Here is a 26,681-nt window from a genome sequence, read left to right on the forward strand (position 1 = left end):
TCGCTCTTGTAAACTGGGCTGGCCTTGAACTTGCAGAGCTCTGCTAGCCTCTGCCTCCTGAGTGCTAGGATTAAAGGCACATACCGCCACCACCCAGCTGTAAGGGGAAGTTTGAGCACTCAGAGAAACAGAACAGTAGGGATTATCCTCATTCTTAAGGAATCCAGGATAGTTCTTACACACTGAGGACCCTAGGGAGACACATATTCTTATGATACCATAAGAATCTTCAGCTTTTGGCTGGTAGCAACAAAATGCAAATGGATGTATTCTGTGGGGATTTATATTTCATTAGAAAATATATACATTTTGCATCAATTTTAGTAGTTCTTGTTCTGTTATGCTGAAACATCATAAATGGTTCGACTTAAATGTATGGTGTAGCAGTGTGTCAATTAGTATTTTGTATCATTTCTTTTCCTGTTCTGCTATTGATTTGTGTCAGTGTTTTGTTTTAGATGGAGACCACCTGTGTACTTAACAAGGCACTTTCCAAATCCCCTGGAGAAGAATCTACACTGGCTTAGGTCCAAAGTGGTAGGTGGAAAAGAAGACTGGACAAAGTGAGCAGGTGACACACGGTTCTCAATGTTAATGACACCTGATGGAGACCAGGTCAGGCTAGCCTGAAATGTAACATCTGTCTTTGAGAAAAGAAAGGTCTCTAACTTTATTCCTTCCCTCATACACTACCACCACCACCACCACCCCTGCCATCAGCAAGCCATAAGCCCCTCATGTGAGAGGTGTTTTCTCATAGCAGGAAGAAAAGAATAGCCTTATCTCTGAAGACACAGGGAGGCAAAGAATCGGAGCCAACAGCCCTGTTGAGGAGCCTACTCCTGTGGTTTATTTGGTTTATTGTCACCGTTTATCCAGTCACACTTCTCGATAACAGCCTAGTTTTTCATCATGCGTAATAGGATGTACACAGGTTCCTGGTTTCTCTGAGTCTTTCTTTCTAAAGACGTCCTGTATTGCATAAAACTTACCTTAAATAAATGCGTGTGTTTGACTTGCTAACCTGTCTTTGTCACAGTAGTATCCTGAGTCTAGGATAAAGGGAAACCATTTCTTTCCCTCCACACCTTATCTTACCCACAGACTGATATGATCAATGCAATAAGGTGCATTATACCATCAAATGACACTTAACCACCAGGCTAGGACAGTGGTGACTTTGTGAAAAACCTGAAGACTGTAGAAGAGCTGGCAGCAAAGCCAGTATGGGAGTAGAGAGCACCACAAGCAGTGTGATAATAAAAGCTTTGTCATAATCAACTATGAGAAAAATTTTAAAGATTTATTTTTCACTCGTAGTTTGTGTGTGTGTGTGTGTGTGTGTGTGTGTGTGTGTGTGTGTGCAGGCATTGCATGTGACTTCAGATGCCACAGACATCAGAAGGGGCCGTCAGTTGCAGAGTTCCAAGAAGTTTTGAGCTGCGTGGTATGCCCAAATTTCTCTGTAAGAGCTCTATGTGTTCTCAATCACTGAGTGATTGTTTTAGCCCTTTGTAAAATACCGTTTAACCGGCCATGTGGTGGTGGTGCTCACTTTTAATCCCAGCACTCGGGAGACAGAGGCAGGCGGATCTCTGTGAGTTTGAGGCCAGCCTGGTCTACACAGTAAGTTCCAAGACAGCCAGGGCTACACTGTCAAACCCAAAAGAGAAACCCAAATGTGAGTTCTAGAGAGGTGTTATGATATAAATTAGAGTGCTGCGTATATAAGCCGGGGCTGTTATTCTAGTGTGGTGTTGAATCGAGTTTCTAGAGTGGGAAAGAGCTTCAAGCTACCCCAGGGTGTGATGTGATTTAAAGGACTTGGAAATGAGCTTTGGTCTTCAGTTTCACACCTCAACAGATCCTACCTGGCCTCCCTGAAATCCCTTACATATGTGATGCCTCTTTTGTGTTTAAAATTATAGGCTTAAATTCAGTGTACTAAGTCAGATGAAAGATATATTTCCACCGAAGGATTTGAAGATTAGTGTGCTTTATAAATTAAACTAAAATCTGAGTAAGGTGTATAAAGGGTTACCAGGAAAGTAGGCTGGCAAGGGATGATGCTGAGTAACCAGAAAACTGCAGGGTAGTTCTTGGTACTTTGGAGGTGACAGGAATTGGAAGAGCGGTGTATCACAGACACCAAAGCCTGTTACCTGCTGTGAATAGATTCTCTGTGTTGAACCCAACACTTGTAGGGATCCAGTGCTTGGGAATATGACCTAGAAAAGTTTGCTAGTGTTCATTATGCTTTCATGTACCTGACACTCATTCTAGGAACTTATGGCAATGAGAAAGAAAACCCTACAATTTCACTCAGAAGCACTCATCACGGCCGGGGAGATGGCTCGGTGAGGAAGGGGCTTGCTGAGTAAACACGGAGACCTGGGTGTGGGTTTCCAGCATCCACACACAAAGCCGGGTGTGGCTGTGTGCATCTGTAATCCTACCACTAGTCAGTAAGAACAGGAAGATTCTCAGGGGCTTGCTGACCAGTCAGTGCACACAAACATGCACATGTTCACATGCGAGCACACACACACACACACACACAAACACACACACACACAGAGAGAGAGAGAGAGAGAGAGAGAGAGAGAGAGAGAATCCCTTGGCTTTATCTTAGAGGAAACCCCCACAAAACAACGGAAAACTAGATCCTATTTGGATTTTATCCTTTTTGTTTGTTTGTTTTGGTTTTGGTTTTTCAAAACAGGGTTTCTGTGTGTAACCGCTCTAGCTATCCTGGAACCTATCATAGTCTTCTACTGGGGAGATAGTTCCTTTTTCTCTCCCCTCCCACACTCCCCGAGACAGGGGTTTCTCTGTGTAGTCCTGCCAATCCAGGAACTCACTCTGTAGACCAGGCTATCCTCGAACTTGCAGAGATCCGTCTGCCTCTGTCTCCTGAGTGCTGGGGTGAAAGGTGTGACCCACCCCCGCCCAGCTCAGGCAATGGTTCTTAGCTGAGCAAATACACCCATTGGTAATCACCATTATTGTAGTTACTTGGAGAGTTTATAATTGTCTCATTTTCATATGTTTTGTTTCACCTTTCCTGTGTTTTGATCCACCTGCCTCTGCCTCCCAAGTGCTAGGATTAAAGGCACGCACCACCACTGCCCGGCCTCCTTCACCATCACTTTGGTCACTCCCCTGCATTTTCTTTTTATGTACTGGGAGAGAAAACCAGCAAAGCACAATAGTGAGGTGATCATGGTAAAATATTATAGCTAGCCCAGAGGAGTCCTTTATATCTGTCTTCCTGACAGGCCAAACGGTTCCCTGGAAAAATTGAACTTCAAGGCACCAAATGAACAAACTTGTCTGTTCATAGTATGAGCTGTCTCTGTTTTCTTTGCACATGAAAAAGAAATTGTTGGCATATGGGGAGCACTTAGCGTTTTTTTTTTTGAGACAAGGTTTCACTGTAGTTTTAGAGCCTGGCCTGGAACTAGCTCTTGTAGACCAGGCTGGCCTCGAACTCACAGAGATCTGCCTGCCTCTGTCTTCCAAGTACTGGGATTAAAGGTGTGCGCCACCACCACCATCAGGCGTATTTGTTGATTGTATGGGGAGCAGTTAGTATTTGTTGGTTGCCTTATTTCCTAGTCTTTCAAAGCCCTTGCCTCATAGAGTCTGCAACATAGAGGAGGAAGACAAATCATAAGTTAAATAAATAATGTTAATTTACATAAAGATTGGTGGCATAAAGAAAGTATTATAAATCAAGAGGAAGGAGAAAAGATTGACTTCATGAAAGTGATTGACACCCTTAAACAGCATGTAAAAAACGCCCTTATAGAAATGGATGAGAAATATAACAGAAAGTTTGAAGAATTGAATAAATCAGTGAATGATACCCTAGAGAACCAAGGAAAAACAATCAAACAGATAATGGAAACAGTTCAAGACCTGAAAACTGAAATGGAGGCAAAGAAGAAAACACAAACAGAGGGCCGGCTGGACATGGAAAATCTAGGTAAACGAATAGAGACTACAGAAACAAGCATAACCAGCAGAATACAAGAGATAGAAGAAAGACTCTCGGATTCTGAAGATACCATAGAGAAAATAAACCCACTGATCAAAGAAAACAGCAAGTCCAACAAACTCTCATCACAAAACATTCAGGAAATATGGGACACAATAAAAAGACCAAACCTAAGAATAATAGGAGTAGAAGAAGGAGAAGAAGGGCAGCTCAATGGTCCAGAAAATATATTTAATAAAATTATAGAAGAAAACTTTCCCAACCTAACGAAAGATTTTCCTATGAAGGTGCAAGAAGCATACAGAACACCGAATAGGCTGGATCAAAAAAAAACATCCCCTCGCCATATAATTATCAAAACACAAAGCATACAGAATAAGGAAAGAATATTAAGAGCTGCAAAGGAAAAAGGCCAAATTACTTATAAAGGTAAACCTATCAGACTTACACCTGACTTCTCCATGGAAACCATGAAAGCCAGAAGGTCCTGGATAGATGTACTGCAGAAACTGAGAGACCATGGGTGCAAGCCCAGATTACTATACCCAGCCAAGCTTTCATTCACTATAAATGGAGAAAATAAAATTTTCCAGGATAAAAACAAATTTAAACAATACGCAGCCACAAATCCAGCCTTACAGAAAGTAATTGAAGGAAAATCACTAACCAAGGAGTCCAACAATGACCACAATAACTCAGACATCTAGAGACCCTTCACCAACACAAAACAAAGAAGGGAAACACACAAACTCTACGACTAAAAAAAAAATGACCGGAGTTAACAACCACTGGTCATTAATATCACTTAATGTCAATGGACTCAACTCACCTATAAAAAGGCACAGGCTAAGAGATTGGATAAGAAAACAGGATCCAACATTCTGCTGTTTACAAGAAACACACCTCAACCACAAAGACAGGCACCTACTCAGAGTAAAGGGCTGGGAAAAGGCCTATCAAGCAAATGGACCTAAGAAACAGGCAGGTGTGGCCATACTAATCTCTAACAAAGTTGACTTTAAACTTAAATCAATCAGAAGAGATGGAGAGGGGCATTTTATACTCATCACAGGAACAGTTCATCAGGATGAAGTCTCAATCCTGAACATCTATGCCCCTAATATAAAAGCACCCACGTACATAAAAGAAACATTGCTAAAATTCAAGGCAGCCATCAAACCGCACACACTAATAGTAGGAGACTTCAACACTCCTGACTCACCAATGGACAGGTCAATCAGACAGAAATCTAACAGAGAAATAAGAGAATTAATGGAGGTAATGAATCAAATGGACTTAACAGACATCTATAGAACATTCCATCCAAATAGGAAAGAATATACCTTCTTCTCTGCAGCTCATGGAACCTTCTCGAAAATCGACCACATAGTCGGTAACAAAGCAAACTTCCACAGTTACAAAAAAATATTAGTAACCACCTGTGTCTTATCAGATCACCATGGATTAAAGTTAGAATTCAACAATAATGCTACCCCCAGAAAGCATACAAACTCATGGAAACTGAACAGTCAACTATTGAACCATATCTGGATTAAGGAAGAAATAAAGAAAGAAATTAAAGTCTTCCTGGAATTCAATGAAAATAAAGAAACAACATACTCAAACTTATGGGACGCTATGAAAGCAGTCCTAAGAGGAAAGTTCATAGCACTAAGTGCCCACTTAAAGAAAACAGAGAAAGCTCACATTGGAGACTTAACAGCCCACCTGAAAGCTCTAGAAAAAAAAGAAGCAGACTCACCTAGGAGGAGTAGAAGACTGGAAATAATCAAAATGAGGGCTGAAATCAACAAAATAGAAACACAGAAAACAATACAAAAAATCAATGAAACAAAAAGCTGGTTCCTGGAGAAAATCAACAAGATTGACAAACCACTGTCCAAGCTAATCAAACGGCAGAGAGAGAATTTGCAAATTAATAAGATCAGAAATGAAAAGGGGGACATAACCACAGACACAGAGGAAATTCAGAGAATCATTAGATCTTACTACGAAAGCCTATATGCCACAAAATTGGAAAATGTAAAGGAAATGGATACTTTTTTAGATAAATATCATATACCAAAGTTAAATCATGACCTGGTGAACAATCTAAATAGACCTGTTAGTCGCGAAGAATTAGAAGAGGTTATCAAAAACCTCCCTACCAAAAAAAGCCCAGGACCAGATGGTTTCAATGCGGAATTCTACCAGATCTTCCAAGAAGATCTAATACCTATACTCCTTAATGTATTCCACAAGATAGAAACAGAAGGGTCATTACCAAACTCCTTTTATGAAGCCACAATTACTCTGATACCAAAACCACTCAAAGACTCAACCAGGAAAGAGAACTACAGGCCAATCTCACTCATGAATATCGACGCAAAATTCCTCAACAAAATACTGGCAAATCGAATCCAAGAACACATCCGAAAAATTATCCATTATGATCAAGTAGGCTTCATTCCTGAGATGCAGGGCTGGTTCAACATACGAAAATCTATCAATGTAATCCAGCATATAAATAAACTGAAAGAAAAAAACCATATGATCATTTCATTAGATGCTGAAAAAGCATTTGACAAAATTCAACATTCATTTATGTTAAAAGTCTTGGAGAGATTAGGGATACAAGGGTCAACCTAAATATAATAAAAGCTATATACAGCAAGCCGACAGCTAACATCAAATTAAACGGAGAGAAACTCAAAGCCATCCCACTTAACTCAGGAACACGACAAGGCTGTCCACTCTCGCCATACCTCTTCAATATAGTGCTTGAAGTTCTAGCAATAGCAATAAGACAACATAATGGAATCAAGGGGATTCGAATTGGAAAGGAAGAAGTTAAACTTTCGTTATTTGCAGATGATATGATAGTGTACATAAGCGACCCCAAAAACTCCACCAAAGAACTTTTACAGCTGATAAACAGCTTTAGTAATGTGGCAGGATACAAGATCAACTCCAAAAAATCAGTCGCCCTCTTATATACAAAGGATATGGAAGCAGAGAGGGAAATCAGAGAAGCTTCACCATTCACAATAGCCAAAAACAGCATAAAATATCTTGGGGTACATCTAACCAAGGAAGTGAAAGATCTATTTGACAAGAACTTTAAGGCATTGAAGAAAGAAATTGAAGAGGATACCAAAAAATGGATGGACCTCCCTTGCTCTTGGATTGGGAGGATCAACATAGTAAAAATGGCAATTCTACCAAAGGCAATTTATAAATTCAATGCAATCCCCATCAAGATCCCATCAAAATTCTTCACAGATCTGGAGAGGACAATAATCAACTTTATATGGAAAAACAAAAAACCCAGGATAGCCAAAACAATCCTATACAATAAAGGATCTTCTGGAGGCATTACCATCCCTGACTTCAAACTCTATTACAGAGCTACAGTAATGAAAACAGTGTGGTACTGGCATAAAAACAGAGAAGTCGACCAATGGAATCGTATAGAAGACCCGGATTTTATCCCACAAACCTATGAACACCTCATTTTTGATAAAGGAGCTAAAAGTATACAATGGAAGAAAGAAAGCATCTTCAACAAATGGTGCTGGCACAACTGGATGTCATCCTGTAGAAGAATGAAAATAGACCCTTATCTATCACCGTGCACAAAACTCAAGTCCAAATGGATTAAAGACCTCAATATCAGTCCGAACACACTGAACCTGATAGAAGAGAAAGTGGGAAGTACCCTACAGGAGATGGGCACAGGAGATCGCTTCCTATGTATAACCCCAGAAGCACAGACATTAAGGGCAACATTGAATAAATGGGACCTACTTAAACTGAGAAGCTTCTGTAAAGCAAAGGACATAGTCACTAAGACACAAAGGCAACCTACTGACTGGGAGAAGATCTTCACCAACCCCACAACAGACAAAGGTCTGATCTCCAAAATATATAAAGAACTCAAGAAACTAGACTTTAAAATGCTAATTAACCCAATTAAAAAATGGGGCACTGAACTGAACAGAGAATTCTCAGCAGAGGAAGTTCAAATGGCCAAAAGACACTTAAAGTCGTGCTCAACTTCCTTAGCAATCAGGGAAATGCAAATCAAAACAACTTTGAGATATCATCTTACACCTGTCAGAATGGCTAAAGTCAAAAACACCAAGGATAACCTTTGCTGGAGAGGCTGTGGAGGAACGGGTACCCTCATCCATTGCTGGTGGGAATGCAATCTTGTGCAACCACTGTGGAAGTCAGTGTTTCGGTTTCTCAGGAAATTCGGGATCAACTTACCCCTGGACCCAGCAATACGACTCCTGGGAATATACCCAAGAGATGCTCTATCATATGACAAAAGCATTTGTTCAACTATGTTCATAGCAGTATTATTTGTAATAGCCAGAACCTGGAAACAACCTAGATGCCTTTCAATGGAAGAATGGATGAAGAAAGTATGGAATATATACACGCTAGAGTACTATGCTGCGGTAAAAAACAATGACTTCTCGAATTTTGCAGGCAAATGGATGGAAATAGAAAACACTATCCTGAGTGAGGTGTCCCAGACCCAAAAAGATGAACATGGGATGTACTCGCTCATAATTGGTTTCTAGCCATAAATAAGGGCCACGGAGTCTACAATAGGTGAACCTAAAGAAGCTAAGTAAGAAGGTGAACCCAAGGAAAAACATATAGTTATCCTCTTGGCTAAGGGAAGTAGACCAAATTGCCGGGGAGAAAATTAGGATCTTGGGGGTGGGGTGGGATGGGGGTAAGGGGAGATGGGGAGAGAAAAGGTAAAAGGGAAGGAGGGGGGACTTGGGGAATCAGGAGAATTGGGATAAAGGAAAGGTGGATAGGGGAGCACGGAACCACAATTCTTAGTTAAGGGAACCACTTTAGGGTGAGCAAGAGATTTGACCCTAGAGGGGCTCCCAAGTGCCCAACATGAGGTTCCCAGTTAGTTCCTTGGGCAGCTGAGGATTGGGAACCTGAAATGACCCTATCCTAGAGCAATACTGACGAATATCTTGCATATCATCATAGAACCTTCATCTGGTGATGGATAGAGATAGAGACAGAGACCCACACATGAGCACTGGACTGAACTCCCAAGGCCCCAATGAGGAGCAGAAGGAGGGAGAACATGAGCAAAGAAGTCGGGACCACAAGGCGTGCACCCACCCACTGAGACAGTGGAGCTGATCTACTGGGAGCTCACCAAGGCCAGCTGGACTGTGACCGAAAAAGCATGGGATAAAACCGGACTCTCTGAACATGGCGAACAATGAGGGCTGATGAGACGCCAAGGACAATGGCATGGGGTTTTGATCCTACTTAATGTGCTGGCTTTGTGGAAGCCTAGCCAGTTTGGATGTTCACCTTCCTAGATATGGACGGAGGGGGGAGGACCTAGGACTTACCACAGGGCAGGGAACCCGGACTGCTCTGTGGACTGGAGAGGGAGGGGGAGAGGAGTGGGGGGAGGGGGAGAAGGGTGGGAGGAGGGGGAGAAGGGTGGGAGGAGGGGGAGGGAAATGGGAGGCTGGGAGGAGGTGGAAGCTTGTTTTTTGTTTATGTTTTTTTTCTTCTTTTCTTAATAAAAAAATATTATATAAAAAAAGAAAGTATTATAGTGAATGTGATAAAAGAACAAAATATTAAAAGCTACATAGAATCTTTAGGGCATGGCTCTTATTTTTTTAACCTAGGGACTGAACTCTGGTCGCTGTGTTCAAGTGATCTGTCGTTTAGGGACATCCTCCAGCTAATGGGTGGACTTTTTAGCAGAGGCTGACTGAGGGAGGCCAGGGCAGAAGAAAGATCAGAGCTTGTGCCTAATAAGGGGAGGACAATACTTAGGTACTGATTGGACGTAGAATGAGAGCAAAGGCCTCAGTATGACTCCATGGGTGTCAGAGCAAAGTGAGCACACGTGTCTTCTACAAAGTTGGGGCACGTAAGAGGCTGATCCACTGGGTATTTGCATAACTCTGACTGAACCTCTGGAGAAACATGGCAAAAAAAAAAAAATAGTGGAAAGGGGGCATGGTGGGACTGAGGCTCTTTTAGTAAGGTAGCTTGTGTTATGGTAAAAATAAAATGCTATTGTTCCCTGAGTGGCCCCTGGGCCACGAGGGCCAGCAGGTCCCAGGCAGGGAGCCATGCAGTGCCATGCAGAGTGGGGATGAATTATTTATTTAGTGGGTTATGGAGGGGAAAGGGAAAGGGGGGAAGGGAGAAGAACAGAGAGAGACAGAGAGAGAGAGAAAGAAACAGAGAGGGGGGAGGGGAGAAGCAGAGAGAAGGGAGAGAGGCAGAAACTGCCTCGTTGGGGGGGAAGAGAGGTAGAGAGGGAGAGGGAGAGAGGGAGAGAGAGACTGAAAAGGAAAGAACTCAGGCTGGAAGCAAAAGGAAGATCAGCCTGCCTCAGTGGAGGGGGGAGTGGGTGGGGCTTGTCTCTTAAAGGGACTGGACAGACCATTACAGCTTGTTTTTCATAGATTAAATTCCTTGCAGTCACAAAGGGAGGCTTCTGTAGTACTTAAAATGTATAAAAAGGCCTAAATGGCATAGGTTTCTATTGTTATCAAACTATTAATTCCTGATCAGGATTCCATATTAATACATCTACAAAAGAAATCCATAAAAAGTAGCTGTGTATGGTGGTGTTCATCTTTAATTCCAGCAGAGGAAGGCAGATCTGAGGCCAGCACTGTCTGCAGAGTGACGTTCCAGGATAGCCAGCAATACACCGAGGAACCCTGTCTCAAAAACCAAACTAAAACAAACGGATAAAGAAATCTCTAAAAAGAAGGTTCTGGCGGAAATAACACACCCTCCTCATCGTATCTGGGGAGAGGTTTTGCTCTTAAGAAGGTGAACTATGGCCTGCTCCCTCTTCCTCCCGAAAGTGTGAGCTCAACAAAGTTATTGCTCTTTCTCTCTGTTTTCCTCTCCACAGTAAACAGTCAACTCCTCCAAGAAGACATGGAGGTAGTGACTTCAGAAGACATTCACACGGTTCCTTTGAGGGCTGAAACTCACTGCCTTCCCAGCCTCCACATCAGATGAGGTTCGGCTTCAGAAATCCTAAGGCAGGGTGTCACCCGCTGGACAGTACATGGAGTCAGTTCTCACCACTGGAGCAAAAAGAAAGGGAAAAAAAATGAAAGAAGAAATCCCATTTGCCAAAGATCAGCAATTAGTGTGAAGGAGACATTGACCGTGACCCTTCCCTCCCTCAACCCAGCCCCCTTTACAAATAGGAACCCACTAGAATGTCTGGTATCTGGCGTGACCACATAGCTTTCTTATCTGAAACAATGCAGGGTAATCTTTAGCTGGCTAGAATGTTCCTTTGGAGGAACCCAACACTCATTAAAACACTTATCTCAGGGGGAAAAGCTTATTCACCTAAGGTTTTAATCTACTTTTTAATTAAAAATGCTATTACCCAAATACATAAGTAAATTTATATGAAATAGTGTTTTTTTTTATTTTTTTAAATGAAAATAATCTTACTGGGTAGTGGTGACACACACCTTTGATCTCAGCACTTGGGAGGCAGAGGCAGGTGGATCTCTGTGAATCTTAGACCAGCTAGGTCTATACAGAGTGAGTTCCAAGACTGGCTCCATGGCTACTGAGAAAACCCTGCCTCAAAAAAAAATTTGAAAAGAAGAAGACATTTTTTTTTTTCATACCAATCCCAGGTCCCACTCCTTCCCCTCCTCCCAGTCCCTCCACATATCCTCCCGAAGCCCTAGTACTGGCTTTTTTGGGGGAAATAGTTTTAAATTCAATTCGCATCAATTGCTTCTCTTCAGAAATGTGAATTTAACTTTCATATCTTTGCAGCCCTCAGCCTCCCTTGCAGTCTCCTCCAGCCAGTCTTGGTCACCTGACTGTAAATACCGTTGAGGAGATAAGATCTCCGTTGCTGGAAAGAATAAATAGGCTGTTCTCAAATGTTTGAACTCTTGCTGTTGGTTCTGAGCCCTTTGGCTCTATTTCTGTCTCCATAAAATAAAGCAAAACATCTCCCTCCTACAGTTAAGAGGATTGCCTGAAGTAACAGAGAAAGCATCGGGGATCTCACCTGGCAGATAGGAAATACAAGCTAGTATTTTAAAAAGACATAATATTTAAATCCCAGTCTTTCCTTTTTAGCATTCTACCACTCTGATCTGTTGCTGCAGAGAATTGCTTCTTCCCATGTAACAGTAAATTTTCAATCTCATATTTGATGCTCTCCAAGGTAAAAATCCCATTCTCTTATGTACTGTCCAATTTGTCAAGACACAGCTACAATGGCACCTTTCCCCCGAATTTCTCACTCCTCACCTGGGTGCTTTTTAAACTTCAGCATCTCTTTGATAGGTTCATCACCTTTTTATCAGATAATCTAAGTTTCAAATTTTTTCCCTATTCCCTGTGGATATATTGTGTTTCCTTTACCTGATAACTGCCTTTATTTACACAAGATTTTAAAAAAGTTACAGTGCAGTGAGGTCCTTTACCTTTGCTTTGTTGAGGTCTAGATAAGTCTCTGTCAGCCAGCCTGCCTTGTCTGTCCTCTGAGGACGGAAAGAGCTGGGCTAGATTTGTGCAAGTCTCCAGTCTCAGTTCATTTTTAAAGATTTATTTACACTTTATTTTATAGGGGTGAATTCTTTGCCTGCGTGCACATATGTGCCCCTGTGTGTGCCTGGTGCTCTGAGAGATCAGATGAGGGCATTGAATGCCCTGGAGCTGCAGTTATAGATGGTTGTGAGGTACCATTGTGGGTGCTGCAAACCGAACTCAGGTCCTCTGCAAGAGCAGTCCATTGCTCTAGTCCTTCCCCTTAATTCTAAACCCAAATATGTCAGTTAACCTATGAAGAATCTCAAAGCTTGGCTTTTCCATAAGATGAATAGAGCCCCTTTCCCAAGAGATTTTCGACTCAATAAATCTTAACCAGTATACATTTCCCACACACCCGGTATTTTCAATAGAGATGTGGCTCCAGTTGTGGGTATCCTAGTGCTGCACGAAACTAGACATAGTGTCACAGAAGCTAGGTGGGATTGTTACGGTCATCCTGGCAACTGAATGCTATATGCTACACCACCTGGATACTATTTTAATATTCTTTTCTATTTTTTCTCTTCCACTGTTGTGGTGTTATATACCAAATCCACATGTTACAGATGTGATCTATGGATAAACTACATAACTGGCAAGACTTGCATCGTCTTTACTCTTGGTTTTGTCTAGGTACATCCTTCTTTCGAGATAGATTTTCACATCCCACCATCACTCTCCCCGCTTCTCAAAAATCCACACCCTTCTCTCAATGCTTTTCTTCTTTATTTTAATATATATTATTATTTAGGACTCAGGACTGTTTACATTGGAATGTAAAAACCCAAACAATACCATTTTCATGGAATTTAATCTTGTGAGCAGGGGCGTCACTAAAATGGAATATTCGGACTGTGTCGTGTGTACACGTTGTAAATGGTGTGGAGGGGTTTCCAAGATTAGCCTTTCTCTGTGCTATGTGTTTCCTGTAATGTAGACCTTGTGTTCACTAAGTAACTAAGGCATTGTCTTGAACTCCTGTAGCCCAGGCTGTCCTTGAACTCACTTGGCAGACCAGGGTGACCTTGACCTCACAGAGTTTGCTGCCTACTGAGTGCTGGGATTAAAGTCACCACCACGAGGTACTCTGTTCTTTTTAAAGATATAAAGGAAGGGGTCCTTGAAGGAAACATGGGCAAGAATTGGCAGAGAGGCAGGGAAATTTATGGGCAAATCTTTTGTAGCCGGGAGTAGTCACAAGACTCCAGTTCAGAAAGTAAGTGGACTTGATCATAGTATTATTCTCTTGTGTTTAAAAACACAAGCTAGGGAGTGGCGATGTGGCTCAGTGGTTGATTCCTTTTGTTTCAAGTGCAAAATCCTAGGTTCTGATGCCCAACACAGCAAACAAACAATAACAGAGAACATGAATTTAAAAACTGTAGATGCACCTGCATCAAAGATTTTATTCCGCACGGTTACTTTGAGTTAGTTCATTGGTTAGACACAAAACTCACAAAAAAAAAAAAAAACACAGACCAACTGAACTGCGGTCCTCTGTCCTACCATCAATTCTATAAATTAACAAACAACTTAAGATCAAACAACTAACAAGTCCATTTGCCTAGAGAATTGCCTAGAGAATTCCTGGCTGAAAGGTCTGCCTTTGGTTTCTAAATTTGAGAGTAAAGTTTCTAAAAGCTAAAGGTTGGGAGAAATTTGACCGTGGGTGGGACAGAGATGAGGGGTCAGAGATAGAGCTTGAGAGATGGGTTTTGCTCAGTGGTAGAGCATCTCTAATTCTCAAGTTCCTAAATTCAACCTCTAGCATTGAACAAGACATAAAAAAGAAGCCACTGAAAGGGTAGGTATGGCGGCACATGCCAATAATCTCAGCACTCTAGAGGTTGAAGAAAGAAACTTAAAGGTTCAAGGACTGCCTGGGATAGCAAGGAAAGCCTGTCTCAATAGAGTTTAACTCTGTGGCAGAGCTTCTCTACCATGTTTGAGGCCCTGAGTTCAATCCCCAGTAATGCGGTAATTGCATGGTAAGCGAGGTCATTGGCTGGAGCATCAAGTAATTACTGGTTGCCTGATAGTCTGGAAGAAAGGGAGCGGCAGCCACAATAGTGGGAGGAAAATGAGAATTTCCTAAAGAGCAAAGGATTAATAGTATTGACTACTTGACTAGTGCCAAGTTCAAATAATGTGAAAATTGAAATCCCAGCCTTTAGCAGTATGAAAGCTATCACGGAAACCAATAGGCACAAAAATATAGACATAACAGATTTGGACTGAATTTAGGAGAGTATGGCATAAACCAACAAGTCCCAGAGCATATTCTGGCCCGTGTGTGTGTGTGTGTGTGTGTGTGTGAGAGAGAGAGAGAGAGAGAGAGAGAGAGAGAGAGAGAGAGAGGAGAGGAGAGAGAGGAGAGAGAGAGAGAGAGAGAGGGAATAGTGGCTAGAGGGAGGTGTAGATTTGAAAGTCTGTTAAAGGGAAATGCATTAACCTTTTTCAAGTCAATTTTGTTAGGTCTTGTCTGAGGCATAGATACTTAGAATACTGAAAAGAGAAAATAAACTGCAGCAGGGACCAACAAACTTTGGCCTCTCTTATGTAAATCAAGTTTTATTTGAGAAAATGCACATATATTTCGTTCAGAAGAGCCCATGGCTTTCTTCATTCCACAGCTGTAGAGTTGCTGCCAAGAGAGATGATGTGCTTAAAAAGAGTAATTACCAGATTTATGAAGAAATAAGTCTGCCAACCCTCAGTCTCTAGGTTAGGATTCCATAAAGGTGGAAAGAACCTTTAGAGGTAATTAAAACAAAACAAACAAAACCCAGCTTACTATAACACAAAAATAATCCATATAGATCAGTGGTTCTCAACATTCCTAATACTGTGACACTTCAATACAGTTCATGTTATGGTGACTCCCAATCATAAAATTTCTTTGATACTTCATAAATATGATGTTGCTGTTATGAACTGTTGTGGAAATATATAAAAAACAACTTTTAAAATAAAAAAAAATAGTATTTTACGTAATTCTTATTTTTATGCAAATTGGTATTGTGTCTGCATGTATGTCTGTGTAAGGGGGTCAGATCATGGAATTACAGGCAGTTGTGAGATGCCATGTGGATGCTGGAGATTTGAACCCAGGTCCTCTGGAAGAGCCGCCAGTGCTCTTAATTGCTGAGCCATCTCTCTCTCCAGCCCCCTAGAAAGAAATTTCACTGGGGGACGATCAAGATGGTTTGGTGGATAAAAGTGCTGGCCCCCAAGTCTGACAGTTTGGTTGCCCCCGGGACTGACATGGTGGAGGGAAAGAAGGGACTTGCAAAAATTGTCCTCTGACCTCCATGTTAAGAGTACCACGACACATGCATCCTGGTGGACACAAAAAATAAATAAACTTAAGAAAGGGAGGGAGGGAGGAAGTGAGGGAGGGACGGAGGGAGGGAGGGAGGGAAGAAGGAAGGTAGTAAGAGAGAGAGAGAAATACATTATCTTAGGGACTAGAGAGAAGGTTCTGTGGTTAAGAGTATTTGCTATTCTTCCAGAGGACCCGAGGTTGATTCCCAGCATCCCCATGGTGACTATCACCTGTAACTCCAGGTTGAAGGGGTGAGATGCCTCTGATCTCCACAGGCATTGGCGCTCAAACACATGCTCCACACAGTCACACAATTAACACATAGTTAAATAATCACATTTTTCTGACACTGCCTTACTCAGCGAAAACATCCAGGGAAATCCTTTGTGAAATAACCATCTTAAGTCCTGATGCTCATGCTCAGTAACTGGATGCCTCCACGTTAGAAGCAGAATCGACAAGATCCATGAAAACGCATTGGGAGACACATGTCATCCTGTTCTCATTCCTGATTAGACTTCATTCACAAGTGTTCTTTAAAATGTGTCTGCAGAGCCCGGTGGTGGTGATGCACACTTTTAATCACAGCACTCGGGAGGCAGAGGCAGGTGGATCTCTGTGACTTCGAGCTACAGAACTAGTTCCAGAGAAACCCTGTCTTTTTTTTTTTTTTTTAGTTTTTTGAGACAGGGTTTCTCTGTAGCTTTGGAGCCTGTCCTGGCACTAGCTCTTGTAGACCAGGCTGGCCTCGAACTCACAGAGATCCGCCTGCCTCTGCCTCCCGAGTGCTGGGATTAAAGGCGTGCGCCACCACCACCCGGCGAAACCCTGTCTTGAAAAAAGCAAAAACGAACAAACAACAACAACAACAAAAAACAAAATAAAACAAAACAAAAAACCACCACAGACATCAGTTAGACAGTTCAAGATCTCCTGAGTATATTGGGAGCATGTGGACCCTGGGGGAGGGTTGAAGGGGAGAGGGGAGAGTAAGGGAGGGGAGCAGAGAAAAATGTAGAGCTCAATAAAAATCAATCAAAAAAAAGTTCAAAATAAATTATGTCTGCAGTCTGATTCCTAGTTCTGAGGAACCAAGACTACATTCATTCTCTAATTTCCCAATTATATGATATATATTCATATATAATCATATATTCAACATAACCATGTGTCACAGTATGCATGTGGATGTCAGAGGACAATCTCTCTTTCCACTCTGTGCGGTCCAGGAATTGAACTCAGGTTGTCAAGCTTGGCAGCAAGTGCCTTGATCTCCCAATCATCAGATGACCCCATCATTATTCAACTTAAATACAACTCCTTCCACTGAACGTATGTTGAAAGCCACATTGCCGCAAAAGCCTCGAGGCTTTATTGAATTAATTACATAAATGTTTTATAAAGTCTTAATCTTATTTTCTGGTCTCTGGAGATCTTAGGTTTCACACCTAGGAAAATGAAAAGCTAACAGTAGCCTTTTAGGAATGCATTTGAGGGAGACAGACAGTAAGAGAATCTGAATTCATGTCTCCAATTGGAATACAAAGAGAAAATATAGGTTTAACTGTTCCTCGGAAGGTAAGGTCAAAGAAACTATAAATGAGGGATTGTTCTGTCACATTGTAGAATGATACTTGGCCACAGCCACAGTCAACGAAGACTCCAACTTTGTACATTTGCTTTCTCAGAGAGACCTTTCTTAAAGGGGGAAAGACCCAGAAGGTGTACTCTGCCCCTATCATGGACCCCATGAGCAGGTACTTATCTCCAGAAGCCTGGGGTACGTTGTTCTTTCTCTCTGTACAGTCACAGATGCCCAACTGCCACTGCGTTGCCTGTCCCACAGATACCTCCCAATAATGCCTCCCCGAGCTGAAGCTCCCTGCACCCAACACGGAAGCACTGAAGTCCAATCTCCCTGGAGTGTCGCACAACCTCTGTGGTATAGCTCCAAATCCAACGCTTCTCAAGTCCTCAGATAAGACGAGGGAAGGATGAGCAGTGTCTGGGTCTAAAGTTACACGTCCTGCAGGAAGAGAACTTCAGTTACTCAATCTTAGGGTTCAGCAAAACGATGTCACTGTTCCTAACAGGTAGCAGCTTCCGAACAAGTGACGTGACAGAGGCAATTTAGGAGACCCTGAAATGGTGACATGAAGCTGTACCTCAAAAGATGGGCAATACGGGGGAGGATTATGGTGATAGAATATTCTTCTTGTTGTTTTTGTTGTTCGAGACAGGGTTTCTCTGTGGCTTTGAACCCTGTCCTGGAACTAGCCCTTGTAGACCAGGCTGGCCTCGAACTCACAGAGATCTGCCTGTCTCTGCCTCCTGAGTGCTGGGATTAAAGGCGTGCGCCACCACTGCCCTTCAGTATTTCTTATTTCTAACACTGAACTCAGCGGTACATCTATGGCGTGACAATGGTCCCCAGAGGCTTCTATGTTTGGACACTTGGTCCTCAGTTGGTAGACCTCTTGGGGAAGGATTAGGAGGTGTGGCTCGGCCTGAGATGACTGACTGATGGTGGATTTTGAAGTGTCAAAAGAATCGTGCCCTTCACATTGTGCTTTCTGCTCCAGACTCCTTAGGCCCGCCGCCTTTGCCCTGCCATCATGAATTCAAATCCCTTAAACCATAGCCTCAAATAAATAAACTCTTTCTTCTATAAGTTGCCATGGTCAACAGAAAGCTTAACTGGCACAAGGCTTCTTAAATTCCTTTTTTTCCCCCTTCCTTCCTTTTTTTCTTTCTTTTTTGTTTACGTTTTGAGACAGGGACTCATTCTCTTAACTTCAGTAAGTAAAACAGCCCCACTTCACAATATTAGTGCAGCCACATTGCTCAACTTAAGTTGCAGGTTTTCACAGGTTCTTAATACCCCCAGAAGACTAGCAAAAACAATGAAAGTAAGTTTCCTCTCGAAAAAAAATACCTTTATTCCTGGCCTCAAGAGGTAAAATCTCAAGAACAACAACAACAAAAAGTCCCACTGTTAAAAAACAGTAAATAGCTGGGTGGTGGTGGCGTACACCTTTAATCCCAGCACTTGGGAGGCAGAGGCAGGCGGATCTTTGTGAGTCTGAGGCCAGCCCAGTCTACAAGAGCTAGTTCCAGGACAGGTTCCAAAGCTACAGAAAATCCTGTCTCGAAAAACCAAAATAAAACAAAACAGTAAATAACACATTTACAAAATACAAAACTTGTGCAGAGGGTGACCAAAAAATAAAAAATAAAATCTGTCAGGAACATTCAATAAAAAAAACCTTTTAATTAATTAGACATTATTTAAAACAAACTACAATTTAGTGGGAAAGCATTAGATGAAGGAATTACTAGAAGTAGAGCCTAAAATAACTGTACTTTATTTGTTTGAGGAAAAGTAAACTGTAAACACACATCCATACAATAGGCAGCAGGAGCTGTCGCTCAGTGGTGAAGCAGGGGCTTAGCCCACAGGCTGGAGTTCAACCCCCAGCACCATACCCTAAGAGTGTCCACAGCATCTAGAAAGCTTAGTTGCAAACATAAATGGGGTATACCATGTTCATGGATAGAGGCCCACTTACTTTGTAGCCTTAGCAGTGCTTTGTCCATCCTTATCATCAGGGATGAGCTCAGGTCTGTGATCTGAGCTGGCTTTAGGTTCTGAAGCAACAGAGACTCACTCCTAAGGAAAAAGACAAGGTTGGTCCTGGCCATTCTCAAAGGATGGGCCCTATTAACTTTCATCCATAGATACGACCTCATTTCATGCTACAACGAGCATCCCCATACCCTGTGTGTCCAAGATATCAGACCTGTTTCTCACCCAATTGTTTTCAGAAACTCACCTTTCTAACCAGCGTTTTGCATCCTATGGTGGAAAAAGAGATAAGGTTACTACTGGACATTTGAGTCTAAGTGTTTGTAAATCATTTTCGAGATGCTTAAAAGTAGAGCCCTATTTGTGTGTCTTTGGGTATGCGCACATGGGCAAGGGTGTGAGTTTAGTAAAGCAGCTGGCTCTTCTCTCTCTCTCTCTCTCTCTCTCTCTCTCTCTCTCTCTTTCCCCACACACACAGACACAAGCCAGAAAAAAAATAATGTTGCTCTATTCCAAAGAGAAACATCACCTGTACCTCGTCCTGGCCCCTTATTCAGAACACTCTTCTCTTAAATGGTACCCATATATTTGTTTTCTGTTGCTGGGGGAGTAAGACTTGGGCAGAGCAGATGGAGGGTAACTAGGCCAAGAGGGCAGTTGGAGCCAAGCCAGGAGCTGAACTTAACTGGGTCACACCTGCTCATGTTGTTCGGAAATAGGCTCGGCTCTGTAATTGAACTATATTCTTAGGGGTTATCTATGGAGGCTTTTCAGTGGATTGTTTTATTATTTATTTTAAAGTACTTTTAATGTTTTAAATATTATGAATTGGGGTTAGGTCTACAGCTAACTAGTGTTTGTCTAGTAGCTCAAGTCCGACTACTTCCACTAAAAATATATATAAATACTGTGAATGAGCATCCAAGCTTTTCAGATACGTGCCTGCAGAACAGGGGAATATAAATAGAGTTTAAAAGGCTTTAACTGACTATTGTTCTTTAGTAGCTAGCTTCTTAAAAAGATAATGCACGTGGCTGTATAACATTTTAAATACTTAGTCCATTCAGACTGTACTAAAAACCCTAGCTGGAATAGCTTGTTACAATAGGATGTTTTTTCTTTTTGGTTTTTCAAGACAGGGTTTCTCTGTAGCTTTGGAGCCTGTCCTGGAACTTGCTCTGTAGACCTCGAACTCACAGAGATGTGTCTGCCTCTGCTTCCTGAGTGCTGGGATTAAAGGCATGCGCCACCACCACCCAGCTTTAATGGGAATTTTTATCACATACCCTGGAGGCTGCTAATTCACAGATTTGGTCCTAGTGAGGTAGCTTTTGTCTCACATCGTAAAACCAATGAGGGGAGGGGGGAGTCTATGATAGACCTTCTAATAAAGTCACTAATCCATTTAGGAGAGCACCACCCTACACACCTGTCACCTGAGGATTCCATCTCTCATACCCTTGCCCCTGCAAATAAGAATTTTGATGTATTCACCACACTCTTGCACACCCAAAACAGAGATTATAGCCCCCTCCCCATTCCCAGGTTACGTGTCTTTACTATGTAGAGGACTTTTGTCTTTTGACAGTGTTTTTTTTTTTTTTTTTTTTTTTTTTGGTTTTTCGAGACAGGGTTTCTCTGTGGTTTTGGAGCCTGTCCTGGAACTAGCTCTTGTAGACCAGGCTGGTCTCAAACTCACAGAGATCCGCCTGTCTCTGCCTCCCAAGGCGTGGGATTAAAGGCGTGCGCCACCACCGCCTGGCTTGACAGTGTTTTTGAATGCTAAGATACATGTCAATTATTTTCTAAAACCCAAAGGAAAAGCCATTGTACATTACTCCTTGCCAATTTGATATTTTAAATACAATGTCTGAAGATACATTGTACTTTTTCCATAGAGTATTCTATTGGATGGGAGAAAGAGAGGCACATCTCAATTCATACTTACTGTTTCATTTCATTGTTTTAGAAGTAAGATCTTACACGGAGGCCCTGGCTAGCCTGTAACTCACAACAATCCCCCTGCCTCATCCTCCCAAGCATTGGCATGGCATGAGTCACCATGCCTGGCTTTCAAACTCACTCTGATAAATTTTTAAGGAGGTAAATCACTTTACAAAACAGTTGTCTATCACACCAGGATACACTGTGGGAACCATGAAATGTGGATGTCTGGTGTGGGATGCTTCAGAGAGAGCAAGTCTGGCTCCTCAAACATTTGTCTGACGGTAGAATTGGTCCAAGTTCACTCTTCTAACATTTTGAAACGTACCTAGAGGGAGCATCTACCACACACACACACACACACACACACACACACACACACACACACGAGAGAGAGAGAGAGAGAGAGAGAGAGAGAGAGAGACAGAGACAGAGACAGAGACAGAGAGAGACAGAGAGGTTCAGGGATCCTTTCAAATGAGGGAAATGCATAAATGCCAGAAGCAATGAATAAGAAAACATTTCCTGGACCCAGCAGGCCAGTCACACACAAGGACTCACAGCAGGTGTGACAGCATCTACAAAGCCTGGGCAAGTCCACACTAGACCAAATCCTAGCATGGAGAGGTCACCTGGGCTCAGGCTCTTACCCCTAGTCGTGAAATTATTAGAAACTGGTAGCTGCTGGGAGAGAGAGTTTTCTTTAAGACTGTAGCCCCTGGTAAGGCAGCTGCTCTCCAATGGAAGAACACACCTAAGAATATTTGGGCAGCAAAAACTGATCCTGAAGGATTTTTAAAAAGGAGAAAGATGGCTGGGAAAAGGTGGATCTGGAAAAAGTGTGGTGACCACGAATATGATCAAGCACATTATATTGAACTCGCTATTTTTTTTTTTTTTTTGAGATAAGGTCTCACTACGTAGCCTTTGCTGTCCTGGAACTGGCTATGTAGATCAGACTGGCCTGAACTCAGAGAACCACTAGCTTCAAAGGAATCATTTTTAATAAAAAGATGCAATATATCATCATTATCTCTTGTCACATCCTTGCACAGTAAAACACCAGGGCTTACTTCTATCATCTATCCATCATCTATGTTTTGACCTAGAGTTCAATACCCGTCAGTCAATCTCTGGCCATCTTCCTTTCCAGCCTTCCTCCAGTCTTTGTTAATCACCCTCTGTCAACTTCTATGACATCAATTCAAGTTCTACATATGAATGGGAATCTCGTGGCGCTTTCTTTTGTATTCTTGACTTACACTTAACATAAGGACTCCAAGTTTATCATTTTTATGACTGAACTGTATTCCGCACATGAGGTATTTGCACCACCTTTCTTTCTCCATTCCTAGCACTGTACGTTTTCTTGGGACACTGATTTCATTCCCTTCAGACACATGCCCGAAGTGGGATTGAGGAAGCTCAGTACTGCTCTCCATATGGCTGTACTGACTGACTTTCCCTCCAACTGCATTCCTGATGCTTTCTGCAGGTGGACAATAGCCGCTTAGTCTTCACACTGGGTGGAAGAGCACTGGCCCCGGCATTCTGGAAGTGACCCTCAGTGAATTTTGTCCCCTCTTCGGCTCTCAGAGTGCTCTTAAGAAAGGGTTTACTCCAGGCTTACCTGGAGCAATGCTCCGGCAGGTTCCCCCCACTTCTTCTCCAGCTCCGTAATGGTCTTCTGCAGGCTGCGGAGGTGCTTCTGAACCCAGACTGCATTTGCCTTCAGTTTGCTCTTGTTCTTTCTCCCCAGGTGGCTGAGTTTCTGTAGATGGCATCTCCTCATTACCATAGGGCAAGTTGTACCTTTTCTCATTTACTAATTCAACCTTGTCCTGTAATCTGCTTTCCTCCAAGGAGTAGACACAGTCAGCTAAGGGCATGTTTCTATGTGAAACAGGCTGCCCTTTTAAGAGAATTGCAAGGCAGGAGGTGCTGGCAGCACATTGTGTAATTCCAGCATTTGAAAGCAAGAGGCAGGAAGATGATGAATTCAGGCCAGTCAGGACTACAGAGTGAGATTTCATTACAAACAAATAATTGGAAAGTTATCCCCTGTTTAATATGATAAAGTAAGCATTTGTCCATGTAATCTGATTACTCAGATTAACAAACATGGCACCCAAAACACACCAACCTTCTTTCTGGTGCGACATTGTGTTCAGAAGTTCAATGTTTCACCACTAATTAAAATGATAAGTTAGGGCAAGGTATCCCTTTAATTCCAGCACTCAGGGACAGAGGCAGGTAGGTGTGTTTCTGTCAGTTCAAGGCCAGCCTATCTACAAAGTAAGTTCCAGGCCAGCTAGGGCTACAGAGTGAGACACTATCTCAAAAACATTTTTTTTGTTTGTTTTTAAAGAGAGGATCTCATTACATAGCCCTGGCTGTCCTGTAACTCACTCTGTAGACCCGGCTGACCTCGAACTCGCAGAGACCTGCCTGCCTCTGCCTCCCAAGTGTGCTACCATGCCTGGCTACTCAAAAGCAAATTTTATACTTTCATCAATAATTAACGAGGATGCGTATACAATTAGGCTACTGATAACTGGTTTTCTTTTTTGGTTTTTCAAAATAGGGTTTCTCTGTAGCTTTTGGAGCCTGTCCTGGAACTTGTTTTGTAGAGCAGGCTGGCCTCGAACTCAGAGATCTCCCCTTCTCTGCCTCCCAAGTGCTGGGATTAAAGGAGGGCTACACCTCCACCTGACCTGGTTTTCTTTATTTATCCTCGAAAATGTATCAGTTCCCACCTCATCTCATTAGCACATGGTTATATTAATTAGGAAAAAAAAAACCAACATTAGATTTTTATTCCTCATTGGGCAACTTGTTTCTGTCTTGGAGAATTCTTCACTGACACACAGAGTCATGCTATCCTTGAGTAGTATTCTCTAGTACAGCTGCCACCCAGCTGATGATGCAAGGCTCGTGTAGAACGCTGTAGGTTACATTTAATCTCCTGTCGCCATTAAGGAGCACAACGGTAATAACGACGCCTGCTATTTATGGATGGCTTAAAAACGTCCAGGGCCCCATCTAAGGGCTCTCTGTAGGTGATCTCACCCAAAACTCACAGCAGTGTTATAAATTAGAGGCCACTGCTGTTTCCACTTCACAGCCAAAGAAACTGCGTTAGTCATCGAGCTGCACAGGCCCAAGGCTTCCTAAAAGCTAGTAACTACTAGAACCCAAATAAGAGCCCCAGGAACCTGCCTTCTGAGGTTAAGCCTCAATATGGCTCTGGACAGAAACAATATTAGTGCTGTCTTAGCCATGGATGCAAGTATATTAGCAATGTAATATGAGATAATGATTATATACAATAATGAACATGTCTATTTTAGCTTCCTTGCTTGTCTATATGTATATATGTGTGTGTGTGTGTTTGGACAGAGGCATATAAAAGAATTGCAAGAGCCGTGCGGTGGTGGTGCACGCCTTTAATCCCAGCACTTGGGAGGCAGAGGCAGGCGGATCTCTCTGAGTTCGAGACCAGCCTGGTCTGCAGAGCTAGTTCCAGGACAGGCTCCAAGGCCACAGAGAAACCCTGTTTCGAAAATCCAAAAAAAAAAAAAAAAAAAGAATTGCAAGTATGTATTTGGGAATGGATACACTGCTTCGGCATTACTTCTAGAATATTCTCTTACCTGTAGCATTTCCTGGGACTTGTGACTGAACTCAGCATTAAACTTCCTCAGTAGGTTCTGATGAGGTTCTTTCACATCCAGGTCAACTGTGCAGGCTGACAGTCTCAGAAAGGGCCGCCCCATCTCTTCAGCCAGTAACAGGAATCTCATCTTATACTCAGCCCTGACCATCTCTTTAAACCTCTGCTCTTCTTCCTTTCTCAAATGCAGATGTGACAGATTTCAGGTTAAACAGGATAAACCGACAATTGTGAACCCCCTTCTTTTGCCAGGACACAACCACAAAAAGGATTCCGTTCAGATTCACCAGTATATCAACAGAATCATAAACTCAACACCCTTATCAGGCAGCTCACAACTGTGTCTGGCTCTCGTTCTAGGGAATCCAGTGCCCACTTCTGACCTCCTTTGGCACCAAATTCACTTGCTCAAACATATTTGTAAATGAATACAAACCTTAAAATTAATCCTTAAATATGATATGGCTAAAAATAAATCTTAAAGAAATTAGCTTCCTTTCCTTTAGGGATTCCAAGTACTTTTTTTCTGCTCTGCTATCTTTTCCTTTTTCTTTCCAAGACAGGTTTCTCTGTAGCTTTGGAGCCTGTCCTGGAACTAACTCTTGCAGACCAGGTTGCTTCTGCCTCCTGTGGGCTGGGATTAAAGCTACACAGCCTGGCTCCGCCTTTTTTTTTTTTTGCTGTTGTTGTTGTTTTTGTTTTTTTTTTAGTTTGTTGATATTGTATTACCTAATTTCTATCATTATTGATAGATTCCCTCTCCCCAACATAAGGATAAATCTCACCTGAAGCATAACCACTCTCTCTTGTTCATCAGCCAGTAAGCTTTTAACTACTTCCAGCTTCTCCCGCAGTATAGCCAGTGTTTCCTGGAGTAACTTCTACAGAGAAATAGATCACAGAATTGCAGGTAAGTTTCTTGTGTGAGAACAGGGAGGATTCCCTTTTACTCCCTGCCCTCCCCCAGACAGGGTTTCTCTGTGTAGCCCTGGCTGTCCTGGAACTCACAGAGATCCCCTGTCTCTGCCCCCTAATGCTGAGATTAAAGGCATGTACCACCACCACCCTGATGATCTGAGGATTCTTGGGGGCGGGGGGTCGCGGAGACGGAGGACACTAAAACAATATTAGTAGCATCAACCATGTGTTTTCTTTGGACTTAATGTAGAAAGTTTAGTTTATTGTGGTATTTCTTAATCAACTCCCAGGGATTGTTTCTGGAATGCCAGTATATCTGTTCAACCAATCAATCAATCAATCACTCATTCATTCATTCAGGAGGCAGCCAGACTCCTTTAGATTTCCCTTACCCTGTAATACTCAGCAGCTTCTTGTATCCCATATACCGCATGCTGCTTGTGCTCGGGAGCCTGGACACATTTGCTGCAGACTGTGGTTTGGTCATCGTCACAGAAGAGCTGCAACGGCTGCAGGTGTGTTCCACAGTGGGCCTCCTCTGCAATGCTGGGCAGTAACTGGGGATTGGGCGTCTGGGACATCCTGGTCAGTGCTGCTAGATGAATACCGGCCGATTTGTTCCTGATGG

At 42.5% G+C, this 26,681-nt stretch overlaps 1 protein-coding gene across 1 annotated transcript; it reads right to left on the reverse strand.

The window, feature by feature from the left end:
• Positions 1-17,306: 17,306 nt before the first annotated feature.
• Positions 17,307-26,634, reverse strand: Triml2 (tripartite motif family like 2). Its single transcript, XM_041632267.1, has 7 exons — positions 26,446-26,634; positions 25,921-26,016; positions 25,116-25,310; positions 23,093-23,233; positions 19,766-19,788; positions 19,502-19,602; positions 17,307-17,958 (listed from the first exon to the last, which is right to left on the reverse strand). The coding sequence occupies exons 1-7, from the start codon at positions 26,632-26,634 to the stop codon at positions 17,411-17,413; spliced, it is 1,293 nt and encodes a 430-aa protein (XP_041488201.1). The 3' UTR covers positions 17,307-17,410.
• Positions 26,635-26,681: the final 47 nt, after the last annotated feature.

The sequence above is a fragment of the Microtus oregoni genome, unplaced genomic scaffold (assembly GCF_018167655.1).
Source record: "Microtus oregoni isolate MIOR12 unplaced genomic scaffold, Mior012 000041F_ref0000270, whole genome shotgun sequence".
Lineage (NCBI taxonomy): Eukaryota > Metazoa > Chordata > Mammalia > Rodentia > Cricetidae > Microtus > Microtus oregoni.